This window comes from Setaria viridis, chromosome 4, assembly GCF_005286985.2.
Source record: "Setaria viridis chromosome 4, Setaria_viridis_v4.0, whole genome shotgun sequence".
In the NCBI taxonomy this organism is placed as follows: Eukaryota; Viridiplantae; Streptophyta; class Magnoliopsida; order Poales; family Poaceae; genus Setaria; species Setaria viridis.
The window spans coordinates 31,706,618-31,730,212 of record NC_048266.2 but is presented as its reverse complement, the minus strand read 5'-3'; the positions used below and the strand labels follow the sequence as shown (position 1 = coordinate 31,730,212).

At 42.0% G+C, this 23,595-nt stretch overlaps 3 protein-coding genes across 6 annotated transcripts; 1 reads left to right on the top strand and 2 right to left on the bottom strand.

Annotated features, from left to right (window-relative positions):
• Positions 1–2,653: 2,653 nt before the first annotated feature.
• Positions 2,654–12,185, bottom strand: LOC117852965 (probable sucrose-phosphate synthase 3). Of its 3 annotated transcripts, none has more exons than XM_034735290.2 (13): positions 10,939–12,185; positions 10,640–10,748; positions 7,959–8,091; positions 7,548–7,611; positions 6,642–7,340; positions 6,408–6,515; positions 6,127–6,258; positions 5,829–6,005; positions 5,533–5,586; positions 5,386–5,448; positions 4,615–5,304; positions 4,354–4,481; positions 2,654–3,376 (listed from the first exon to the last, which is right to left on the bottom strand). In XM_034735290.2, the coding sequence occupies exons 1-13, from the start codon at positions 11,182–11,184 to the stop codon at positions 3,100–3,102; spliced, it is 2,880 nt and encodes a 959-aa protein (XP_034591181.1). In that variant the 5' UTR covers positions 11,185–12,185; the 3' UTR covers positions 2,654–3,099. The 3 variants fall into 3 exon arrangements, with proteins under 3 accessions (XP_034591181.1, XP_034591180.1, XP_034591182.1); XM_034735289.2 differs by having other exon boundaries at positions 7,959–8,167; positions 10,659–10,748; XM_034735291.2 differs by lacking the exon at positions 10,939–12,185 and having other exon boundaries at positions 7,959–8,167.
• Positions 12,186–13,680: 1,495 nt separating this feature from the next.
• Positions 13,681–19,940, bottom strand: LOC117852967 (phosphoenolpyruvate phosphatase). 2 transcript variants are annotated; one of them, XM_034735295.2, is made up of 11 exons: positions 19,696–19,940; positions 19,459–19,575; positions 17,523–17,716; positions 17,240–17,437; positions 16,713–16,824; positions 16,111–16,334; positions 15,544–15,682; positions 14,909–15,129; positions 14,631–14,752; positions 14,239–14,400; positions 13,681–14,032 (listed from the first exon to the last, which is right to left on the bottom strand). In XM_034735295.2, the coding sequence occupies exons 3-11, from the start codon at positions 17,691–17,693 to the stop codon at positions 13,951–13,953; spliced, it is 1,431 nt and encodes a 476-aa protein (XP_034591186.1). In that variant the 5' UTR covers positions 17,694–17,716; positions 19,459–19,575; positions 19,696–19,940; the 3' UTR covers positions 13,681–13,950. The 2 variants fall into 2 exon arrangements, with proteins under 2 accessions (XP_034591186.1, XP_034591185.1); XM_034735294.2 differs by lacking the exon at positions 19,459–19,575 and having other exon boundaries at positions 19,696–19,939.
• Positions 19,941–20,179: 239 nt separating this feature from the next.
• Positions 20,180–23,249, top strand: LOC117852968 (ER membrane protein complex subunit 7 homolog). The gene is made up of 7 exons (XM_034735296.2): positions 20,180–20,384; positions 20,483–20,526; positions 21,418–21,526; positions 21,832–21,895; positions 22,005–22,121; positions 22,230–22,338; positions 22,888–23,249. Exons 1-7 carry the CDS (start codon positions 20,287–20,289, stop codon positions 22,971–22,973), a joined length of 627 nt encoding a protein of 208 aa, XP_034591187.1. The 5' UTR covers positions 20,180–20,286; the 3' UTR covers positions 22,974–23,249.
• Positions 23,250–23,595: the final 346 nt, after the last annotated feature.

The window sequence follows — 23,595 nt, the reverse complement described above, 5'->3', positions numbered from 1 at the left end:
TGTTTTACTGAAAAGATGACCATGGATGTGATGGCAGCAGTTTCAGCCATATGGAGCAGAAAATTGGGGAATTTTGATTTGTTGAACTCAGCCTACATCACCCTCCTGCCAAAGAAGGAAGAGGCCACAAGTATTAGAGATTTCAGGATGATAAGCTTGGTTCATTCATTCGCCAAACCCATCATGAAAATCTTAGCTAACAGATTGGCAAGTCGGCTGGACCAGATGATCTCCCCCAATCAAAGTGCATTCATTAAAGGTCGTTTCATACATGATAACTTCATGCTAGTCCAACAAACTGCACATTTTTTCCATCACCAAAAACAATCCTGGATCTTGCTGAAACTTGATATAACAAAGGCTTTTGATTCAGTGTCATGGTCTTTTCTGTTGGAAGTCATGAAAAAATTGGACTTTGGGCCGATCTGGTGTGACATCATTTGTGGACTTCTAGCCTCCTCATCCACACAGGTGCTGCTCAATGGTACTCCTAGAGAGAAAATTTTACATCGACGAGATCTTAGACAAGGTGATCCGCTGTCCCCAATGTTATTCATCTTGGTCATGGATGCCTTGTGCTACACGGTGAAAAAGGCTGCTGAGGAAGAAATACTACAACCTCTTGCTAGAAGGGCCCTACAACATCGGATATCCCTTTATGCAGACGATGTGGTGATATTTCTCCAGCCTTCAGCTAATGACATTGGTATCACATTGGACATATTACGTCTTTTTGGGGAAGCCTCAGGACTGAAGACCAATATACAGAAGAGCAATGTACTACAAATTCAATGCATAGATGAAGACAAGGAAAGAACATCTCCCCTACCAGTTGCTGAAATTTTCCTGCAAATACCTAGGAGTACCCAGTTGACAAGGGCTCAAATCCAACCAATCATCAATAGAATAGTAGACCAACTTCCTAGTTGGAAGGCTGATTTGTTAACAAGAGTAGGGAGAAAAATTCTTGTACAATGTGTGCTCACCTCTATGCTCTTGATCATGGCTTTGGACCTCCCACCTTGGGGCCTTAAAGCCATTAATAAGATCAGAAGAGGTTTTCTTTGGAAGGGGAGGAAAGATGTGAAAGGCGGACATTGCATGTGGCTTGGTCCAAGGTCACGCGCCCACCAGAGCTAGGAGGACTCGACATATCTCACATGCAGCATCTAGGTTGGGCTCTTAGAATGAGATAGCTTGGGTTGCAGAAAACAGAACGTAACAAGCCATGGGTTATCTTCCCTATTCAAGTTCACCACTCAGTCAAAGTGTTTTTCTCTATGGCCATCACTTCGGAAATTGGCAATGGCAAGAACACACTGTTCTGGATAGACAGGTGGTTGCATGGTCAGAGCCTAGATAAACTTGTCCCTCACCTCTTTGGCTCTGTATCCAAAAGAGCAAAGAAAAGATCCGTTTATGAGGCTCTTACAGGGAGGAGGTGGATATCGGATATACGAGGGGCACTCACAGTGGCTGTCTTGTCTAAATACCTTGGGCTATGGGATCTGCTCTCTAAGGTAGTACTGCAGCCAGAGGTAGAAGACCTGCACATATGGTGTTTCTCGACTTCAGGAAGATATTCAGCAAAATCAGCATATGAAGCCCTATTCATTGATGCCACTCAATTCAGACCTTATGAAAGGATTTGGAAGAGCCGGGCACCGGGCAACTGTAAATTTTTTATATAGCTAGTAGCACACAATAGATGTTGGACGGCCGATCATCTTGCCAAGAGAAATTTACCTCACCCTGAGCGTTGTTCATTGTGTGACCAAGAGAAGGAGATAATTAATCACCTGCTGGTCTCTTGTATGAAGACTCCTCAAGTATGGTTCAGCATACTTCACAGCGTTGGCTTGTAGACTTTAGCTCCACTGTTGGAAGATTCCTCCTTCGATGATTGGTGGGCAAGAGTGAGTGATAGAGTGGATGGTTAGGTGCAAAAGGGTCTTTTAACTCCATCATAATTCTGTGGTCTGGTCTGTTTGGAACCAACGCAATCGTTATGTCTTTGATGGTCTACCACCTGATGTGAATGCAGTTCTATCTTTCATAAGAGATGATATGCACTTGTGGGGTTTGGCTAGGGCTCGGAATTTCGCATCTCCTCACCCTCGTACCGTAGCTTTATTTTTGTAGGTGTTTTTCTGGTTCAGTTTGGGTCACATCCGGCTAGAAAAACGAAGTGTAATAGTTTTTTTTGTTAGTGTGGCGGTTTTCAGGTTGTTTTTTTTAAAAACCTGTGTAAATTTGCTCGGGTTCTATACACTTTCTCCTTCTTAATATATTGATATAATATATTGATATGCAACTCTCCTGCATGTTTGAGAAAAAAAAAAGATAACCATGGAAGCAAGTGTTCATCCCTGGGATGGTGGTATGTACAAGAAGAAAAGCATATGCACATGGTGTAATTGTTGCAGCTACTACACCAAACATAGCAGCTGCTTTGAGTGCAAGTCATATCAACAATGATTTTTATGTAGATAATACAAGGGTTACATGATGAGGTCATAGTTTGGTGAGAGCACTACAGTTGCCACAATAATTTCATAACCACCACAGCAGCAGATAGATACAGTTATTAATCCTGTAACCACAAGCTGTTGGAAAAACACTCAAGAAAAACATTTTTTTGCATACTAATTCGTGAAAACAAAAAAAAGTTGTATATATGTATAATGCTCAATTATGTCACACAGTATTTACACAATTGTAAGGCACCCCTCCTAGAGCAAAAAAAGAGTTTAGAGGGTTGCACAGTAATCATTTGCTCAACTCTGAAGTGATGTAAAATTGTGAGCTCAGGCAGCTTTCGTATATTGGAAGCTTGTTTGCTGAAAATGCTTCCATAAGATGTTTTTACTATCGACATTTGAACAAATTTGTTTCATCTGTACAGCTCGATGTATCCATTAACACGCTCTTCACTCCAAAAATTCCAGTGTGAGGATCCAGGGGAATGTCAATCACAGCCCAAGCAGGGACCACAGACACTAAATGACTGGCAGGCAAAATCGGGCATTTCCAATAGAGTGGAAATGATAGTATTTGTATCGTATATTTGTATTAATAAAAAATAGATTGCACTTGGTGTCATTGTGTGGGTATACCAAGCTGTTGCATTGCTGACCTGATGTCACCACTGCTGAAACCCTCAATTCCAATTATATTTGAGCTATCAAGAGCAACAACGTCCTGTAAAGGGTACCTTCTGACCGTATGGATCCTATTTGCGGGAGTGTTGAATCCACCCTTAAGGATGATTGTCTTGTGAAGACCTCCAAACAGTTCTTCATAATCAGAATCACCAGTCTCACCAACGACAACCATAGCATCCGGCAACTCTATGCCCCAACGAATAGACAAATACCTATAAACAGAAAATTTTGTTACTAGGTTTGCACAGGTTCGATGCAAGGTGCATATGGAAATTGGAAATTAAATACATAAAACATTTCCGAATGACCCCAATGAAAAAGTACGGATGCCGCATCAATTTACATTTTAGTGATGTGAGGCAGTATTCACTATTGCAAAACAGTTGACGATTTTTGGCAGGTATAAAATATAGAAACATTCATTTTTTACCAAAAAAAAAAGCACCCCTTGTACCATCAACTTAAACACTCACTTAGCCAAATTGGTTTTTGCTCATCTGAATTTAAATTGGTTCACAGCTTAAACACCTATTTACATCTAAATTTAAACTGGTTCGCATCTTTAACACCTACTTACATCTGACCCTGACCCATTTTGACCAAGTTATAGTTTCCCTGCTATATTCTGGTAACCATCCAGTTCCTGACCATGTTCCAGCAAACTGATGGGTTATGAGACCAAGAAGGTGAGAGCCACCCCTAGTTTTGGTATAACCCTGGTTATAGATAATCAGCTGGAATCCAGAAAAAGCAATAAGGGAAGATTTCTCAGTCTCACTATATGTCTATTCTTCTATTGAAAGTATTTTATTGGAATAGACCATCCAAAGTGAAGGAGAATATTGCTCATTGCCATCACAATGATTGCCAAGTTAATCAATAGAATCCAGTGTGGCCTTGAAATGTGGTCTCTGGCGCTACAGATCATTGTCACAGTTGATGGTATCTTCAATTGGCACCTTTTTGTGATAGCAATGATATAATTTCTCATAAAAAGAGGGGAAATCTGCATCTTGGAAATTTATTTCTTTTAAATAAAAGAAGTCTAAATTTATTTCTTTTAAATAAAAGAAGTCTTCGCGTTCAATTATGCTGCAACTAATTTGCAACAGAAAAGATAAATGATTCTTCTAGAAAAAAGGGAACATTTAATAAATAGTAGAACAATGAAGAAAATCAAGCACCAGACCTTAGAGCCTGAGATCGTGATGCATGAATTGGAATCACAGATAGCCTAGTAGCACCATGGTTATACAGAGCATGACATCGCAGTGACTGGATTCTCATCAACTTTTGCAGTTCCTTCAACGGAGGCAACTACAATATATAAATATAAACAAAGTTAAAAACAAAAATATAATGAACTGTAATAAAGCAACGAATCCGAATGGCCCAAATAATGAGAGTAAATTTTCAACCAAACGCTAGAAAATTCTGGAAAGAAGCTTACATGGTTTGGATTAACCACTCTAAATGCAAGACAGTATGTTGAAGAGTGTTCTGAATCTTCAAAGATGACTTGCTTTTCAGTTCTTCCCCTTCTCTCTACCACTGAAGAAGCCCACTTAACCAAGTACTTCCTTAAACCCTCCCCTCCCCAACGATACTCGATATGTGATCGGTAATTATTGTCCAGTGCAAATGTAACATGGGAATTATTTGGCAGTGAAGGATAATAAATATCACTCCCACTATTGCATATGAAGGCATCAAAATCTGTAGGGTGCATGCCTGTGCATTTTATTAGAGAACGTAGTTCTGCTATCGTCAATGAAGTCGACAGCACAAAACCTGTTGAACCTGACAAAGTACCAGTGCGTGTAGCCTCAATAGAATTTCTGATGATTTGGACTAAATCTTCCTTGCTAACAGAGTCTACAGCAATAACAAGGATATGCTTCCTGCAGTTCACAGGCACCTTCTGTTCTTCTTTGTTTCCAAAAGCAGGATGTCTTGGGCCAAGAGTTAATATCCTTGACAAGTAATTCTTGCAATGTTCAGGCCAAGAAAATTGGTGTATATTTTTCAGCCCATTCTCTCGACATCTTGACCAAAACTGCTTTTCAGAAAGCATCTTGTAGAGGGCATCTGCGATTGAATGCTGATCATGAGGATCAACAAGGAGACCATTGTCCAGAACCTGCGAGCAAAGATCCAGTCAGTTACAGCTGTAAGTTGGTAAGATATTAATTCAAGAAATGGTACAATGTGATTCATGAACCTGATGGATTTCAACAGGAGCCCCATTTTTTGTTGCAATTACAGGCAACCCATGCATGGCAGCCTTCACACCAAATGAACAGACAGGTGGTAAGGATGCAGAAATGATATGGCTACAAAAATGAATTTCAATTTCAATAGTTATTACCTCTATCAATGTGACACCAAATTGTTCAAAGTAAGCAACATTTACAAAAGCACCCTGCCGATGTTCAACAGATGATGTCAGCATTGATGTACATATAAAAAGAAAACTTGTACAGGTGAATGCCACTTAAAATAAGAAAACAGCTACTGTATTGCACACTTGGATATAATCATGAATACTTGTCGGAAGAAAATCAAACCAGATAGATATCAAAGGCAGGCACTTCAAGTTCTTGACATTCAAAAGGAAAAAGAAAGTACGGCATCACCAATTTTTCTTCGGTAAAAACAGTATACCTTTGTTCTTGCTGCTAAACGATAAATATCAGGAACTTCAGAGTTCTTGTGATGCTTTGGGTATGCCACTTGACCATATAAATCATATTCATCAATCAATGTAAGCACTGATGTCAAAACAGCCGCACTGACTTTATTCATTTTGGAAATAGCCTCACGGTTACCCATTATCAATGTCTGGAATGCAAAATCAAAAGGTAAAGGAAAAGAGTGTCAAAGTTCAGCTTTAATGCACTTATGATATTAAAACATGATATGTCCCAAACACGAAAATGTTAGGTTCTCAGTCTTATCTTACAAGATTAGCAAGTTCCCTCAATGCATGACATTCACCAAATGCCTTCACAAGTGTTGTAATATTCTTTTCAGCATATGGACGGGCAATAGCCAGAATCATAGGTTTCCTAGGATTTGTGAAGAATCGCATTATCTGCCACAACACACATATCATCAGCATACAAACTTTAAAAAGAACATAGGGTTAAAAGGAATACATTAGTCATGTTAATATCAATTATTGAATAAGTCAAATAAAAAGTGAGATCTTGCATGTACAAATCTGAAGATAAATTTCACGACCTCAAACCAAATGGATGGATCCTCAGAGGCTGGAGATGGGCTATCTTCATCTCCATACAAATCAAAATCATTAATCATGTGGCCAAATTCAACACCTGGAGGAATTATCTGCAGAGCAAGTATTTTAAACTTCTATAATAGATAAAAAAAACAGCAAGCTTTCAAGAAAATATAGTTGACATAAATGCTAGTAATAATTGATTGTTCAAGGACAGAGTAATAATGTTTACTTACAACCATACGAGGCATATAGCGACCATAACAGTTAGCACCACGCTTGACTAGCGCACGGAGCTTCCTTGCAAGCATGACCTCAAAACCATCATACAAGTTCCACTGCTCTTCTATCTCTTGCCTTGTGCTTGCGATAACTATTTCAGATGCATCAAGGGACAACTCCTCTGCCTCAATTCGGCGCATTATTTTGTACGTCATGTTTATTTGTTCCCTCGTCTGTCTCCCTTGCTTGAGAAGCCCTTCCAACTTATCTTTCCCAAGAAAATGCCCCGTAAACACCATGGGAACATTAAGTGCTCCAGATAGTAGGGTAGCAGCAACTCCTGCACTGGCATAATGGCCATGAATCACAGCAGGCCACACTGGACAACCACTGCCAATTTCTTCACCTATTGTTTTTGACATCCGCACTACATGACCCAGTGCACCATCAACAAATTCTTGAATGAAAGGCCAGATATTTTCTTTAGCTAGATGCTTGTCTTTGGGGCCAAATGGTATTCTGACGATATGTGCACCACTGTTCTCTCCTCTTTCACATTTTAAGTTCTTGAAGCTTGTCGAAGCCAGCATCTCATCTCGTTCACCGTAGCCACGATCAAAATTTGGGGCTAAGATTTGTCTTGTTAATAGATCAACCCGGTAAACTCCCGGAGATGAACTTAATGCTTTAGCAAGCTCCACGACATATTTGACCTATGAAACAACAGCACACAGCGGGTGCAAATGAAATTATGTCCTTTTATGATATTCTTTTAGTGGATATTTTCGAAGGATCAAATGCAAGTAAGCAAGTGACAGCGGCTCCCCTTAATTATAGGGTATGGTTTGAGTTATTCACTCTTAAGAAAGAAATGCACTTTTGTTTGGTTCTATAATAAAAAACACTGGTAATACTATTACCTGGCCACCAGTATCTGAATCACGGCCAAGCTCCATATTCTCTCCACGAATCAGGCCATGGAGGCTACAGCACAATACATCATAACACAAATTCAATGGCAAATAGATTTCAATACAAATACCAACAAGCCAAAGGATTAGATCATATTTAAACTGGACTATATGGACAAACATGTGAAACCACCAACTCTAAGAATACTATAAACAGTGTGTTCTGTTCAGGTTAGGAAACTGATTTCCTTGTGCGAACAAATTTCTTCAATTTGTTGTAGGTCATTTTGTAACAAATATGAATAGCATCACGTTACATGATGAGTTAGTCACATGCAACTTAATCAATTTGTAACATGTACTTTACATAAAAGTATTAAAAAATATACAGTAGAAATTGTTAATTAAGATACTCCATACCTGATCAACACTATGTATAGCTTGTCAAATGAACTGATCTTAGGTGTGTTCCCAGTTGTGCTGTCGCCATAGGCAACAGATGGATCGCCAGCATCCTCTCCCTTCACTCCTTCAAAGAGATCTTCAGACATATCTGCAGTAGCATCATTTCGTTGCTTCTCAGTCTCTAGACGGCGTTTTGACAAGCGATTGGCTTCCTCTTTCTCAAACTGAATTTTTAAACATTTATGTAACAAAGAAACACTACATTAAATGGAAGAGATAGAAGTTCAAATGTAAGTGATGAAGTAATCATCACAGAAGGTGGAAATGTAAAAATAAACTGGACAACAAATCTGCATTTCACGATAACTTATCAGACTAAAAGTCAAAATACCCAATGCACCAAGTGCACAAAAAAAATCTTGCTTATAGTGCTTAATGCAGTTGTCATCCAGCCAGTGGATTGCGCAGGAACAATAACGTTTATCTTGTATCCATATATCCCAAGCAGTCCAGACTCCAGATCATCTAAGACCTTGGTGTCTGTACTGCTGGTAACTAAAAGGAACTGCAAATTCATAAGAAAAAGGAGGAAAATGGCTATGTAGCATCTGAAGATTGACACTTTAGACAAATACCACAAGAAGGGTTCCATACACTCTAATACCACCCATTAGTCCTTTTTTCATCCCATCAACTTAAAGCACATTTGTTGTTTAGGACATCATTTTGCCCCTGCAGCTATTTTCTTACAAGTCGTTGAATACACTCATTTGTACTTTGGCCGGCACAGATGCAAAAGATCCCAAGCACTGGTGGCAGGAGGTAACAGTAACTAGGATGGCAAACGGCATAAGGCAAGAGACTTCATCAGGTGGGAGGAGCTCCTTAGTGATACAATTAACGCCACTGTTGACACTGAGGTGCCTCACCCTCAAATACCCCAATTGCGATAATGAAGTTCGCCACCTTGCTAAAGTAGTAAAAGTTTAATCCATCGTATCCTCCTAGTTGCGTACAATAGGACAAATTTTTATTATATTCTTTCCCACCTGCTAGTAGGTCAAAAACCCCAGTTTGGAGGCTTAGGTTTGGTGAAGACCAAAGAGTAAGGGCGATCTTGGAAGTTTAGGTAGGTCTTTACTATCTGTTGATCTTAAGAATGTGAAAATTTGGAGAAAGTCTAGTGGATGTTAACATAGTGGTAAAAGACTGACATACTGAGCAGAATTAAAATGTGCCAAAATCTTTCAACAGTGCATTGATAATGTGTTATGGAAGCTATATAGACAATTTTTCCCAAAATGAATCTTTGGCACATTAAAATCCAAATTCGCAGTGAAGACCTTGAAATAAGGTGTACACAAAAGTTGCTTTGCGTGAATGTCCTTCAGTTGAAAGTTCCACTTCAGCTTGTTCATCCAAACAAATATCAAATTATAGGTTTAGGGGAGTGTAAATGGAACACCCAATATACTTCCTGGGAGCGGATACAAATTGGCAACCAGGAATGGAGAAGACCATCGAGAATGTTTCCAGATTTTTTTTTGGTTGCCGTGTTTTCTTAGCCTACTACAGATTTAAATCTTTAGTCTCTTTCAACCACATGAGGCACACCTTGGCTGCTTTGTGGGCATTGAATGATGAATAGACTTAAGGGGCAGAATTAAATGCAGAAGTAGCAACTGATGGAATTGATAGAAGAAAATGGAATATTAAGATTTGAGAGTAAAACAGAGAAATTTAGTCTTGGTAGATAAACTTCTTGGCTTTTGAGTTTTTTTCCCAACACTTCTTGGCTTTTTAAGAGGTCATAGTACAGAAACAACCTAAATGGACCTGACACTCCTGCCAAACACAATATCCGGTGCATTTCTCTATAATTTTCTATTAGCAAAAGAAAAATGTCCTTTTCAGAATAATTTGGAGAACACCACGTGGCCTGCACTCTATTACCAACATGAGTATGCAGTTATTACATATTTTCCAAAGGAAAAGGAATATTATTCCATTGCCAGCAGCAGTATTGCGGATTTAGGTGACACTGATAGCAGTAAAACGCACTTTTGCTCCATCTAGCTAGATCTATAGAGTTTCGAGCTAAATTTCACCAGTCTCACTTTATCTGTTAGTATCGCCACTGCTGAAAACAAAAACAGACTTGTACGAGTGGCTGCTTAGTAGAAAGATTTGCAGTGCAGTGCGTCCTATTCTGGAATTAGTTTGATCAATCAGCACATGGTGATTATAACAGTATTTCCGTACATCTGTAAGGGAAGTGCTGATCGCCTGTATGCTCTTCACATTATACCACTTTATAAAGCAAATTTGATAGTATGACAAGTTACCAAGGGGAAAAGATGGCGAACAGGAGGCAAGGTGATGATATAATAGCTGATTTAAATAACCAAATTACTCATGGAGCTTAAAAGGCTTGGTATATTGTTCCACATCATTGTGACACTTCTTCCTCAATATCGCTCATCAAGAGAAATGAGCACTCGACTGATGCATTCTATCAAACAGATCCTGATGCTCTCTAAAATGCACCTAAGCCAACATCAATCCCAGTCCCAACTAAACGCCAATCTAACCCACGGCTCTTTCCGCAGCCCAATACGCGGATTGAGTTATCAAAACATCCCCTCGCACCGTATCAGGAACATAACAAGCAGCACGAAGAGAGAGAAGAAACGAACCAAGAGCGAAAAGGCGCACCTCCTTCTTCTTCCTGGCGAGGTTCCAGATCCTCCAGGTCATGTTCTCCAGGCGCGTGTTCTTCTCCTGCGGGCTCCGCATCGCGTTCGCCTGCGCCCACCCACCACGTGCACGCGCGGTCACACACAACACACAGATCGATCAGCACATCCCGCGGATCGCCAGCGAAGGGAGAACGGCAGCGAGCAGGGGAGCCAGGGATTCGGAGCGCGTGCTCGCCCTCCACCCGCAGCGCACGCTGGGGGAAGGAGGATCGGAGCCGCGCCGCGAGAGCACGTACCCGGAGCCAGGTCTTGTAGAGGTCGGTCTCGTCGTAGCCGGTGATGACCTCCTCGACGAAGTAGCGGGCGGGGGAGAAGTGGCCGCGCTCGCGGAGGAGCAGCGAGGGCCGGTCCCCGTACCCGCCGCCTCCGCCTCCTCCCCCGCCCCGGCCCCTGGCGGCGCCGGCGCCGGCGCCCGCGGCGCCCTTGCCGGCATCGAGGATGGCGTCGAGGTAGCTGTTGATCCAGTTGTCGTTGCCGTACATCGCCGTCGAAATCGAGGCGAATGAGGGCGCGCGGCGGGTGCGGGGTTGGGGGTGAGGGGGAAGTGGTGGTGGTGGCGACGAGGGCGGCGACGAGAAAGAGAAAGAAGAGAGAGAAACGGAAATGGAAAAGAAATGGGCAATGGAATTGGAAATGGGTTGTGGTATATCGCCTTCCCCCCGGATCGCCAGCGGCCACTCCACCGGGCCGAGTGCCGTGTGATCCTGGCCGTTGGGTCCGGACCCAACGGTGCAGTACCGATCGTATCTCAGTGGCCGTCCTTTTTGCAATTCAGTTTCTCAAGAAGAAAAGCTCATTCATTCAAATTCACAAGAAATTTAACAGGCAGTTGAAATACTAGTTTGCAATAATTCCATCTGGTCGTATCTTTGGTTTTTCGAAAGACCCATCCTAGCCGGGCGGCGTCCTCTCCCCATACACGATAATGCGTTCAAATGATATCCTGAGAATTTCAATTGACCTCCAGGAGAAGAGATTCTCGCGCGCTACTTGGTGGGCCAGCTGGATTGTTCGAGAACTCTACCAGTACGAGATGGGCATTTAATCATGTTCGTTTCACAAAGTCTATGCCATGCTCTGCAGGAAAAGGCATTTCGGCGAGACCATTTAATTTGCTCTACGTAAAGTCACGAAAAGCTTTTTTCAAAAAAAATAATAAACGTCATGAAATCATGATATATTCCGCAAAAGGGAAATTGAATGCGCGCCTGACCTTAGGACGCTTTCTCCCCCAGCTTTGTACGGATTCGGAAACCTTGCAGGCTTCAGGTCAGGCGTGACCGGGGCAACGGCACAGCATCGTTTACCTTTCCCGCTTGTCAAGGCAATTGAATTTGACCTGCTGGTGCTGCAGCAGCAGGGCTCTCTGCCTCTCTTGCCGTCAGAGACCATGCCACCAACAGGGCAACGGGGGTTTGGAAAGACGAGTCTGATTCGGCATTGACGCAATTTTAATCATGTTCGCTCTACCGATCGGTCAACTCTGAACGACTACACATGATTACAATACCATACGCTATGCGATGTACTAGTATTTACGTAACGTTTTGATGTTCTTTCACGGCTCGAGGGGACAAGGCGTTATTTCAGCTAGAGCAGCGTTCGAGCACATGTCAGCAAAAATCACTGAAAAAATCGAGATACCATGCAGACGTTAACTTCGAACTCCAAGAGGATTTCAAAAAGGGACAAAGGAATTGAATTGTATCCTACGGAACCACCTCCTACGCGGCTGCAAGCAAAAGCAACCGCGGTCCGAGCGATCCTAGCTGTCGCCATCCCCGGCCTCGTTTATTGCCCCACTTGCCGTTGTCCGGGCGCACCCCGCTGACGCGGCGGCAGTCGGTCCCTGTCCGCGCCCGCACGGCGCCCTTACCGTGCGCCAAGCGACGGCGGCGGCGGCGGCGGCCGCCGGAGCCAGCCCGGCGGCGCTGTCAGGTCCGCGGTCCGCCTCGCCGGTGACGCGATTCTCCGCCCGCGAGGTCACTCGTGGTGTCCGGTGATCATCGTGTGGAGTGATCCGAGTCACCGTGATCGAAGCTCTGAGCTGACCTGACCATGTGGAGTGGAGTACGGGCTGGGCTCAGCTATACCATCACCTGCAGTGGGGTGATTTTATTAATGCCCGTGCTTATCCTGAAGGAATATTAGCATACTAGGAAGGAAGGAAGGAAACCTGATTAGATTAGGTGTGATCTCCTCCTGTACAGCTTGGATTTAGTGTAGTTTATCTCTCCGTGGCAGTTGGATTTGCTCTTGGTTGGAGATGAACTTTCCCGTCTGGCCGTCTGTGAGACTGCTTGTGGCGATGGGGATTTCTATTCTTGGGAGAGTCGCTCTCCTGGCGCGACCCTTTTTTTTTTGGCCACGTCGATCGCGAAGCGCACTATCCCACTTGCCGGTCTTAAATTCTTGGGATCAAGTTTTTGAACCACTGGTAGGATCGGCCGTGTTTCAGCTTTTTTCAGTTTTTTTCTTTGTTCAAAAAAACTTTTTTTTTCAGATTTCCAGAGGGGCAGAAAAGAGGGCTTTCTTTGTGACACGAATTCAATTAACTTTATTCGAATAGTAAAGCGAGAGCACGTAGATTCTGACTGTGATGCGGATGATGAGGTGACAGGCAGTAGATTATGACTCTGTCTGACGTGGACACGATTCGGTGAGACGGCAGAGAGCCATTCAGGTGACGCGTGACCAATACAAGAAAGACACCGAATGGCTGGGCAGAGAACGTAGATTAAGAGATGTGGAAACCCGAAAGCTACCGGTCAAGTAGGACTAGTCCGTCATTACCAATTCCGGGGTTGGCTGCCTTCATGGGATTGGGCCAGGTCTCTCTGGATTTAAGAAATGGCCTAGTTGACCTACTGCACTTGGCGCCTGCCCGTTTCTCGATGGAACGGGGAGAATTCAGAATTCGTAGCACCAGCATGTGTTGTCCACATCAGCTCGTAACCCGGTGATGGCATGGAGAGGGATTAACAAACTCCTACCGGCAACGACGCTGTTTACTTTGTGTAAAATTTTTACATCCGACCTCGTTTTATTTTCACCATATTCACGCAGTCCAGCCTTTCAGATCACAGGGGCAGCATGGCTCCTTTGGCATGAAATCAGGTAGCTGGACTTGCCATTGCCAGTCTGATCATCACAGGTGCTGCTGCTCCGAAGAGCAACGGACACTAGCAACGGTGCTTGCTATCCTGCCATTGCTCCACAAAGTTTGTGCTTGTGCAGCGTATCGGCTCTTAGAATAGGGAGATCAGACCCTCAAGGTTCTCCAGATGGAAATGGTTCTTCTTCAGTCTCCTGCGGCGCGTGCTGCTTGTCCTGCGCACCAAACATTGTCCGTTCGATCAGATGGATGGCACCAGGAGTTAGAGGTTAGAAAAGCAATCGCAAATTATCAAAGGTTATAGTCTGCCTATCAGGACAAACTGGCAGGTTATTAAGCTCATAAACGAAGCAATCGATGAGCATGGCATTTAAAACAATACTTGCCACAGATATATAAAAGCTGTTTGTAGGGCACTCACCAGTATTGGTTATGGAACACCACGGTGTCTGCTGGAACGTGATTCCCATCGTCATTTCTATTCCAACAATAGACAGCATGAGTCCTGTTTTTCAGTTGTAAAATTGAATGGCCATAACTAGCTTCCCTGAATGCAGAGTAGTCTGGCTGGGGGTCCAAAAACCTGCAACATGGTGGGTTAGCCCATCAGGCAAGCCTCGTAAGAGTTTGGTAAAGCAAAAAAAGGAGCAATGTACGCAGGAGAAGTCTATCTCCAATGCTAAGGTGGCCAGGGACTTGAAAGGTCAAACCATGACCTCAACCACCACAACCTTATCGCAAGTAGGCCAGATGGGTGTAAAAGTTCAGTAAACGGAATAGTACCAATAATAAGTTTGCAGCTATTCCTCTCACCTTGAAGCAAGTCCTTCCTGGTTGCCTCCATCACCAACAGTTATGTAAACAGGAGCAGATTTGTTTGGCACCGGATATCTATTTCCTGATGTTATGTTGTAGTTGACATTTGAAATGCGATACTGCAAGTAATTTATAAGGTATCAATGAGAAATCAACATTCAGATCTCTGATTCAACTCCGACGGAACAAATTCGCAAAATGCAGACCACACTAAGCATTTCTACCAAGCGAAAGAGTTCAAATGGAAGGACACTGTGCCAAAGGGAAGAACTTACTGATCTCTCATAAGCATGAACATGTCCCGCAAACACCAAGTCAACCTTGTACTTAACAAACCATTTCTCAAAAGCAGCCCTCATGCTCTCTCCCTCCATATAGTGTGCCTCATTGCTGTTGTACATGGGAGAATGCATGAGAACTATAAGCCAAGGTGTCTTCTCCCTGTCCACACGCTTGAGTTCATTCTTCAGCCACCACCACTGAGGAGTGTATTTTACTAATAAACATCAGAAGTTTAGAAGTTAGGACACATACTTGAATTGGAATACGACACAAAAAAAAACTAACAAATCAGTTAACTTGGTAAAGGCGACCCAGCTACTAAATCAAATATGCTTCTGAAATCTAGTAATACATATATATGATGTCCATTTAAAGGGATTATTGTAGGCATGTTCTCATTAAAGAAGCATCAACACCTGTTGCCACACAAAACTACAGGTTACAAGTGCTTATCACTTAACTGCAGTTTCAAACTTTCACTAAAACCAAAAGAAATCTTAGATACAGAAATCAAAAGGAACAAAGTGTAACAGACAAATGACTTTAAACTTCTTGCAGACAAAAAAAAAGTCCATATTGCAATATGCACGGCAGAAACAAAAGAAAGCAAGCTGGAAGAGCATGTTACCAAATGGAGAGTAGCTAGACAGCACAATGATATGAGCAGATGCACGCCTGACAGCATACCACATAGGAGAACTACTCTTTGATGCCAAATATGGAGTCATATATCTATGCAGATATGGCTTGAACGTAGAAGTTTCTCCCTGAAAATATCAAATAAGAATAGAGATAAGAGTTACTGAAAGAAAAGACAACAAGCATTGGTAAAATTTTCCTTTTCAAAGCAGGTTTAGAAAGTTATGTTCAAATGAAAGGTATTGCTCTGATCATGTGATAATGATATGCGAATAAATCATTGGCAAGGTATGAAACCGCATAGCTATATTGTAGCTAATACTGAAATTGTCACCTTAAACCTAACTAATAAGAACGCAATTGTAGTCTATATCATGACCTCTCTGCAGTGGCCTTTTAGTCGCACTTGCCATCGCTTGAAGATGCTTAAACAAGATACAATAACACAGAAAAGCTTCCAGAGGATGCACGGTAAATGTCAGGAATTTTGCTAACTTGTTAGCATTGTCTGGGGCTTTCACTAACAAAAAATTGCAAAACCATGAAGATAAATTACCAGATCAGGCCTGTATTCTATTTCATGGTTTCCAGAATTCCAAATCCATGGCTGGTATGCAGTACTGCGTTCAACAAGTCTACCCCAAGAATCCCAACGAATGCCATCATCATGTTCATATCTATCAGCGTATGACAAGTCCCCAACAAATAGAACAGTTTGTCCTCCAGTTTTCTCATAATGTTGAAGAGTTGACAGAGAATTAAATGTTTGCCCCAGATCACCTGGAACAACAGAGACAGGAAGAGCTGAGATCAAGCTGCTCAAAGCACTAAATCAATAAGGCAATATCATCCACCTAACATTTGTCCATGATAACTAGTTGATTTTCCATTTTCCCAGTATGCTTTATATGGAAGGACAGAATGCATTTCGGGAGTGGTTTCAGGATATAAACTCAGGTAAGGTTGTAATTATAACCATTAGCCATGCTCAATCATTACATAGTGTAAGCTGATTAAAATCAACATATACTTGCTGTGCTCAAATGCAGCTCTTTGTGTCTCATGCACCACTAGGGCAGGAGTTGTTAGAGTTCCAATGCAATTACATGACAATATGAGTGAACCAAAAGTAATAGTAATTAAATAAAAAAGACAAACCTATGATGCCAAATGTGTAAGATGCATCTGGGTCAATTGCTGGAGGCGTTTCAAACCAAAATTCTCGAGCTGAATCTCCATTACCAATCTTATAATAATACTTAGTGTTATACTGCAAAGTGCAAACAGTAAAATTATATCATATATTTTAAGTTTACATAGAAACTGACAGTACAAAGGGCTAAAGACAACTCTGCAGAAATGAGAAAATGTCTCAAATCATCTAAAAAAAATATAAATGTCTCAAATTACTTTCAATAGCTGCACATCATGTTTCAAAGAAAAAAATTCTGTGGCCAGACCAACATGTGCATAATAATTGAATGGAAGCTGCGCAAATAGCATTCTAGAAAGTAGCTGCACTAATAGATTTTTTTCAACAATGGAAGTCATCTCTATCAGAGAAGCGTTGTGTTTGAACTATCATATTTAGCAGGGAGAAGCGTGCAGCGCAAACATTTTGAATAAGAATATAACATAAAGCCTGAAGTATATGAGAAGAAAAATGAAACCTATTAGCATATTACCTCAAGGCCACTAACAAGGCAGTGGTGTATGTATCCAGATTTGTAGTCGTAAAATGTATAGTTTGTTGTTGTTCCTTCTGCTTTCTGGTCATATTGCTTCTCCTTGCCATAAAACACTTCACTTGGCCCAGGTTCTTCTTGAGTAACCCAAGATACTATAACTGCCTTTCCATCATAGTCACCTTGGGTGATATGAACCTGAAACAACATGATGTAAACAATAAACAGAGTATACATGATAGCACTGATAATGAGCTGGAGTCTAGTGACAAAATTATTTTACCTGCTGTGGAGCATTGTATCCCTTCGGAACTGCAAACCATTCACTTTCTAGAGGTATATCAGTAGATGGGAATGCTGTACGCACGTAAGAGCTTGTGCGACTAGAGGTGACACCACTAACCAGGCATGAAAGAGCATGTAGTGATAACACCAGCAAACCCCAGCACATCATTGATTCAGGAAAGTGTTGATGCCCTTCAGCCAAGAATACAAAATCAATTTCTAAGAATGCTTAAGAGATTAATGGGATTGCAAATCTATTTTTTCTAATCACTGACCACGCAACAGAAATATTTACTGATGAACTAGCAATGGCATATTGCTACTCAACAAAGGACTTGGTGAGAAGGATAGCAACTAAAATTATTGTATTGTCTAAGTGCAGAAGAACACATAGGTCACATTAGTTTTGTTGGAAATCACTCACTATCTCGCTAGGTGTTTATCACAAACACACTAGCATTTCTTCTCTGGTGGTACACACATAAGAACACAACAAGACACAAGTATTTTGGTTGACACAAGCCACACTAGTCCTCGTCGTTTTCTCACGTATATATAGCTAATACAAGGCTACACACCTGCCCATGATATCCTTCTAATTAATGCAGTAAATGCCTCATGATCTGCATATTATTCTCTTAAACTACAAGCTGAAATCTAGCTAGCACTGATAGGAATGAACCTAGACACTAGCTGAACCTGGACAACTCTCTAGTAACAAGATTAGTGCTAACACGTTTGATATTGCAATAATTAGTTTGGCATCACCATTGCGCTCGTAGATCCAATGCCAGCAGATGGGATAAAGAAAAATTAACCCTGCCTAATTACTTGCCAAACCTTCTTTCAAAACAATTATTTGTCAAACCATGGCAGAATTGCCCTTACATGCAAATACGATTGCTCTTCTACACATATTAAAAGTAAATGGCAAGTTTTTTTTACGGATACCAAGGAAAGAGGAATCTTTTGGAAAATCTGACAGAAAAGGACACATCCAATTTCAAGCTATTAATTTGGTGGACCCTACCCATGACTATAGATTGTAACCATTTGTGGTTACCAGGAACCTATTTATATCCTCTTGCAAAAAAGATAGATAAAATTTTGAATAATAGAAACTGTGAGAAGGAGAAGAATAAGAGAATTCCACGATGATTCTCATTCATGTCATGCCGTGTATACACACAAGGCAGGCTGGATTTCAGGAGGGCAGGATTACACGCCTAACCATTAGTGTACAGCTAAGGAGACAGCTAGGGGATCTACAGCAATAACGCTATGGTCAATGCTATTAAACCTATGGTTAATGCTAGGATCCTGCCACCTGCTATCCAGGGATGCTCGGCTGCTATTATCCTGAATAGCAGCAACCAAGATTAATATTCCAACAGAAACAGCAGTCGTAAGTAAACCCCTTGTACCACAGAGTAAGAGAATAAGATGACACAACCAAACTATGCCTTTGTTGGCACGTAGGGCTGTCTTTCAAGAAATAATAAGAACAAACAATAGAAGAAAGAACACATGTATGAACCAGTGCCAAGTGTATGAGTGAGGAAGGTCAAACGAAGACAAAGAAAGTCTTATCAACAGGTTCCTTAGCGCGCTCAACCTGACAACAGGCTACCTCTCTTTACTGTTTTTTTTCCCTTAATGAGCTAAAGGTGTGTAGAAACTAGAAAATATATCCTAACTCCTGGATTTATTTCAGCTCGGGATTTGTACTCCTCACATCATCTTCATATGAGTAGTAGGCTGTGAAGGAATTTTCTTAATATATCAGTGGGCCATGTAAGATAACCAATGCAAAAAATGTTTGGTTTTGTTTATACCTTCTGCATGAAGGGCACAAAGAGTTGCGAGATCGCACTGGATTCAGTTGAATCCCGACATTTTTTTAATAATTTGTTTGGAAATAAGCTGGAGCAAACCTTAATCGGGCCCAAAAAGTCGTGTGGTGCCAACTACTCTTGACTCTTGATCCTGATACTCAAGAAGCAAACGAACCTAGCCCAAACATGGATGGATGGATTTGGACTAACAGCGCACTACGCAGCACAGAAACGCACAATACAATGAATGAATATAGAGATAGAGACAAAGAGATTTGGATCTGGTTGAGAACTAAGACACAACTGTTAGAACAATGGAGGCCGTCCTAGGATTACCTGCCAACAAAGAGGAGACCAATGGGCGCCTCGGATGAATGAATGGATGGGTGGATCTCCGCCCCCTACGACAGAGAGCGACGGTGGCGGCAGCGCACTCCGGAGCGGTGGGAGGAGGTCTGGAGGAAGCTCCCGGCGGTTTCGTGCTCGGCGGCGCTGCCGCTGCGTTGGCAAATCACTTTGGCGACTGGCGAGCAAGCCAAGCCGTTACGGAACGGGAAAGAGCCCACGCCACAGGTGAGTCGCTGAGAAAGGCAGCCGTATCCGTCACGATTCCCCCTCGTAACTCGTGAGATTGGTTGGAGGGCCCTGTCACTGTGGGCCCGCCGTTCTCGCCCCCATACGCCAGCAAAGCACTCTTACAAGATTCCATGGTCTTACGGGCCGGATCTGACCTTCCCGATTCACTAGCCCAACAGGCCCCAATACATAGCCCATAGAGTCTGAGCCCAAAAGAAGAGCCCCTTATTCTCCGTGTCCTCGAAGCCCACGCCGAGAACAACCCAAACCGAACCGAAGCAAGCCGAAGGCCGCGACGAGCTCTCGTCTCTCACCTTCCGGCCTTCCGCGACCGCGACGACCACGGCGAAGATGGCCGCTTCCTTTCCCCGCCACGGCCGCCTCCTCGTCCTCCTCGTCGTCGCCGTCGTGTCGGCGTGCCTCGGCGCCGCAGCCGCGCATCAGGCCGGGTAGGTGCCCCGCTGCCTTTGCCTCCGCTCGGTTTCCTCCGTGATCCGATCGGCCGGATGCTTTGCTGACCGCTCTCTCTTGTTGCTGGCAATTCTAGATCTGGCGAGGGGTACACGATCTCCGGGCGTATCAAGATCGAGGGTAAGTGATCCAGCTCCTATCCAACTCTTCCGGATGCGTATTTGAGTTGTTGCTAGGTTTGTAGCGTTTAGGGATCGTATACCTGTAGCTCAGTGCCAAATTAGATGCGCCAGCTGTTACATTTAGGAGTCTGATCTGCTGGAATGTTTGTTCTTAGATCTCGATGTCGCTTGCTGTGGACTTCAAACAACTTGCTTGTCTAAACCGGACATTGAAACAGTTTGGATTACTTGGATTTATTGGCCATTGCTCCGATGGGAAATGATTTTGGGCAAGTTTTAGTAGCTAAGGTTATAGCTTATACAGACTTAAGTGTAGTCCTTAATTGTGGAAGAGTGTGCTATACTGCTATTCCTGCTATCTGTTGTTTGGAATAACTGAATTAACAGGTGTGTTCTGTCCAAAATAAGGAGTTGAGAGACGTGTAATCTGTTTTTGAAGTTGATTTTTGCTACTTTATTTCAGTAACTGAATGAACTGGAGATGAGAATTCACTTTTATTTTAGATTAATTGATGCTGTGCCAGCATGGCTTCTGAGAAATCGCATGAAATTAGAGTAGACATTTTGATATACTTCTCCACCACGCTGCCCTACTCCAAGCTAGTTTCTTTCTTTCGTGAATGTTTCGCCATGATGTCTGAACCAATATTTCTTGACCGAGCTTACTGGAAGTGATCATTAGCACATTTAACAGTGAATGTTAATGTAATGTTTCCTTTTCTAGCCAGTCATAGTTTTAGAATTATGGAATTTTCAGTGTTGGATTCATTATCTAGATTGTTACTGCTCCTTGAGGTGTTTGGAGCCTAAGTTTCAAGCTGAAAGCTTACCTCCCTGTTGTCAGTCTGGTACTTTGGTGTCTGATGTTATTTATTTGCTATGGCTATAGGTGCGAATCCGAAGGGCTTTGGTCTTCCAGCTAAAACATCAAACACAAAAGTGATACTTAATGGTGGTCAGCGGGTTACGTTTGCCAGGCCAGATGGCTACTTTGCATTGTATCCTACAAGACGTGAATACACAAGTTTCAGCTTTATCTTGAAATTCTGATGGACGCAAAATCACCTATCAATCTATCATACTGTGCTACCATACTAAAGTAAATTAATAGATTTTGTTTTAAGAAAAAAGATACAATACAATAGTAGTGTGCTAAGCAAAGAAACTGTAGCTCTCATCAAGTGCATGCCACTGGTTTCTTGTCTGCTCTTGTGTAAATCTTTCATTGTAGATATTCTTAGTGCAGTATTAGCTTAGTATACTATATTGCTCTATTGTTGCTCCTTGACCATATATACTTAAGCCACAATGTGCCAGCTGGAACTCATTTGATTGAAGTCTCCTCAATTGGTTACTTCTTTTCTCCTGTAAGTACATATTACTACCTCTTGTCATGAATGCTGGAGGGAGTACTTGAATTGGTAAGATGAGCAAAAATGGGCGTATAAATTTACTCCCTGTTCTGTTGCATGATAGGTTCGAGTAGACATCAGTGCCAGGAATCCTGGTTATATTCAAGCAGCACTGACTGAAACCAGAAGAGTTCTGAATGAGCTTGTGCTGGAACCTTTGAAAGAAGAGCAGTACTATGAGGTAGCTATTGCTTTCTTAAAAAAAAAGATCTGTTTCTTCACTTGTTGATTTAGTAAAGTATCTTACGAAAGCAACCTCCGTAATTGTTTTCCTTTTCAACCTTTTAAGGTGAGGGAGCCTTTCTCCGTTATGTCACTTTTGAAGAGCCCCATGGGGTTGATGGTCGGTTTTATGGTCCTAATGGTCTTCGTGATGCCCAAGATGATGGAGAACATAGGTAAGCTTTCAACCCTTTTGCATCCATGAATTGGATTACTTCAGTTGTTAGTATATTACACTATATGTACTAGCCACCAGCACATAGCAGCTTTGGAGTAGTAGTATGCTCTTATGTATTAAGCTTTGTGCACTGGATAAATTATTGGATCAAGTATATTAGTTGAAACTGTTACTCTTCTGTACCATTTGTTCATGCCTGTTAAACAGTTTATGTATCTTTAGTTCATCATCTGCTATCTATACAGTTTTACATTGTCTTGCCTGTTTCATTGTAATACTATAAACTGACAACACTGGCGTTTGCTGATCATATGTAGGCTTCATGATGTCCTTGCAGTTATGAATCATATGTGCCCTTTAGAGAGCTTGTTGGTTGATTCTCTGTAGATAGCCATTATCAATTATTGATTCCGGATTTTTTTAGTTTTCGATAATAGTGAAATTGCAGTTGTGCTTTAATTCAATAGCTTTCTTGCTGAGGCATCAGAAATGCTAATGTTGATTTCATTTATATATGGGTAACTGACTTTACTCTTTGTGGTTGAAGATCCTGAGGAAATGAAGCAAGCTCAAGAACAAATGAGGAACAACCCTGTATCATTCTCTAGCTTGCTATCCAGAGCGCAGGGCTAGAAGTAGAACATGGGGATACTGCAAAGATGAAAGGTCTAGTCTATAGTGTGATGAAAAGCAGTACTAAAGTGCTTGACACGTCGCTCAGAGTAATTTCCTGGGGGAGAAGGTGGAAACTCTTTCCCCAATTTTTAATGTATTTTAAGCTGTAATTTGTCTGCGATGTAGAACATTCTGAAACCTATAGCTGAATTAGTCATGGAGTACATCAACATATACCTGGCAGATTGAGATATTTTGTTGGATATGTTTTGCTTGAATCAGTTCATTCTTTGACGCCTTGCCTAGTCATCGACCACAGCTATAGACATACTTGTTTTGACTTGTGGTGTAGACGCGTAAGAGACCTCACTGGATGGGCAAAGGGATGCCCATTCTTCTGTTTTGGTCAAAGGGTTAGGTCTATGCTGTACTTATCGAGCCCATGTAAGAAATTGACCCATCGTGCCCTTTTAGTAAGATTTTGGCTTTAGCATGTATGGACTTGGCTACAAGGATGATAAATTATGATCTGTCAATGAAAGTAGACGAATTTTACCATTGTCCAAAAGTGTTGGGGTTAGTAGTTGACAAGAGTACGTCTCTTGTCCAGCATTATGCTAAATGCTAAACGGTAAACAGT

What these genes read in the sequence shown, in the direction of transcription:
- LOC117852965 (XM_034735289.2), bottom strand. Translation starts at nt 11,184, where the DNA reads ATGTACGGCAACGACAACTGGATCAACAGCTACCTCGACGCCATCCTC. An exon ending in TCTACAAGACCTGGCTCCGG is followed by an intron (nt 10,749 to 10,938) that starts GTACGTGCTCTC and finishes GGGTGGGCGCAG; the next exon opens with GCGAACGCGATGCGGAGCCC. An exon ending in TTGGTGTCACATTGATAGAG is followed by an intron (nt 5,449 to 5,532) that starts GTAATAACTATT and finishes TTTGGTGTGAAG; the next exon opens with GCTGCCATGCATGGGTTGCC.
- LOC117852967 (XM_034735295.2), bottom strand. Translation starts at nt 17,693, where the DNA reads ATGATGTGCTGGGGTTTGCTGGTGTTATCACTACATGCTCTTTCATGC. An exon ending in TTACACATTTGGCATCATAG is followed by an intron (nt 16,335 to 16,712) that starts GTTTGTCTTTTT and finishes CTGTTGTTCCAG; the next exon opens with GTGATCTGGGGCAAACATTT. An exon ending in CAGGAAGGACTTGCTTCAAG is followed by an intron (nt 14,401 to 14,630) that starts GTGAGAGGAATA and finishes ACCATGTTGCAG; the next exon opens with GTTTTTGGACCCCCAGCCAG.
- LOC117852968 (XM_034735296.2), top strand. Translation starts at nt 20,287, where the DNA reads ATGGCCGCTTCCTTTCCCCGCCACGGCCGCCTCCTCGTCCTCCTCGTC. An exon ending in CGGGCGTATCAAGATCGAGG is followed by an intron (nt 20,527 to 21,417) that starts GTAAGTGATCCA and finishes CTATGGCTATAG; the next exon opens with GTGCGAATCCGAAGGGCTTT. An exon ending in AAGAAGAGCAGTACTATGAG is followed by an intron (nt 22,122 to 22,229) that starts GTAGCTATTGCT and finishes CAACCTTTTAAG; the next exon opens with GTGAGGGAGCCTTTCTCCGT.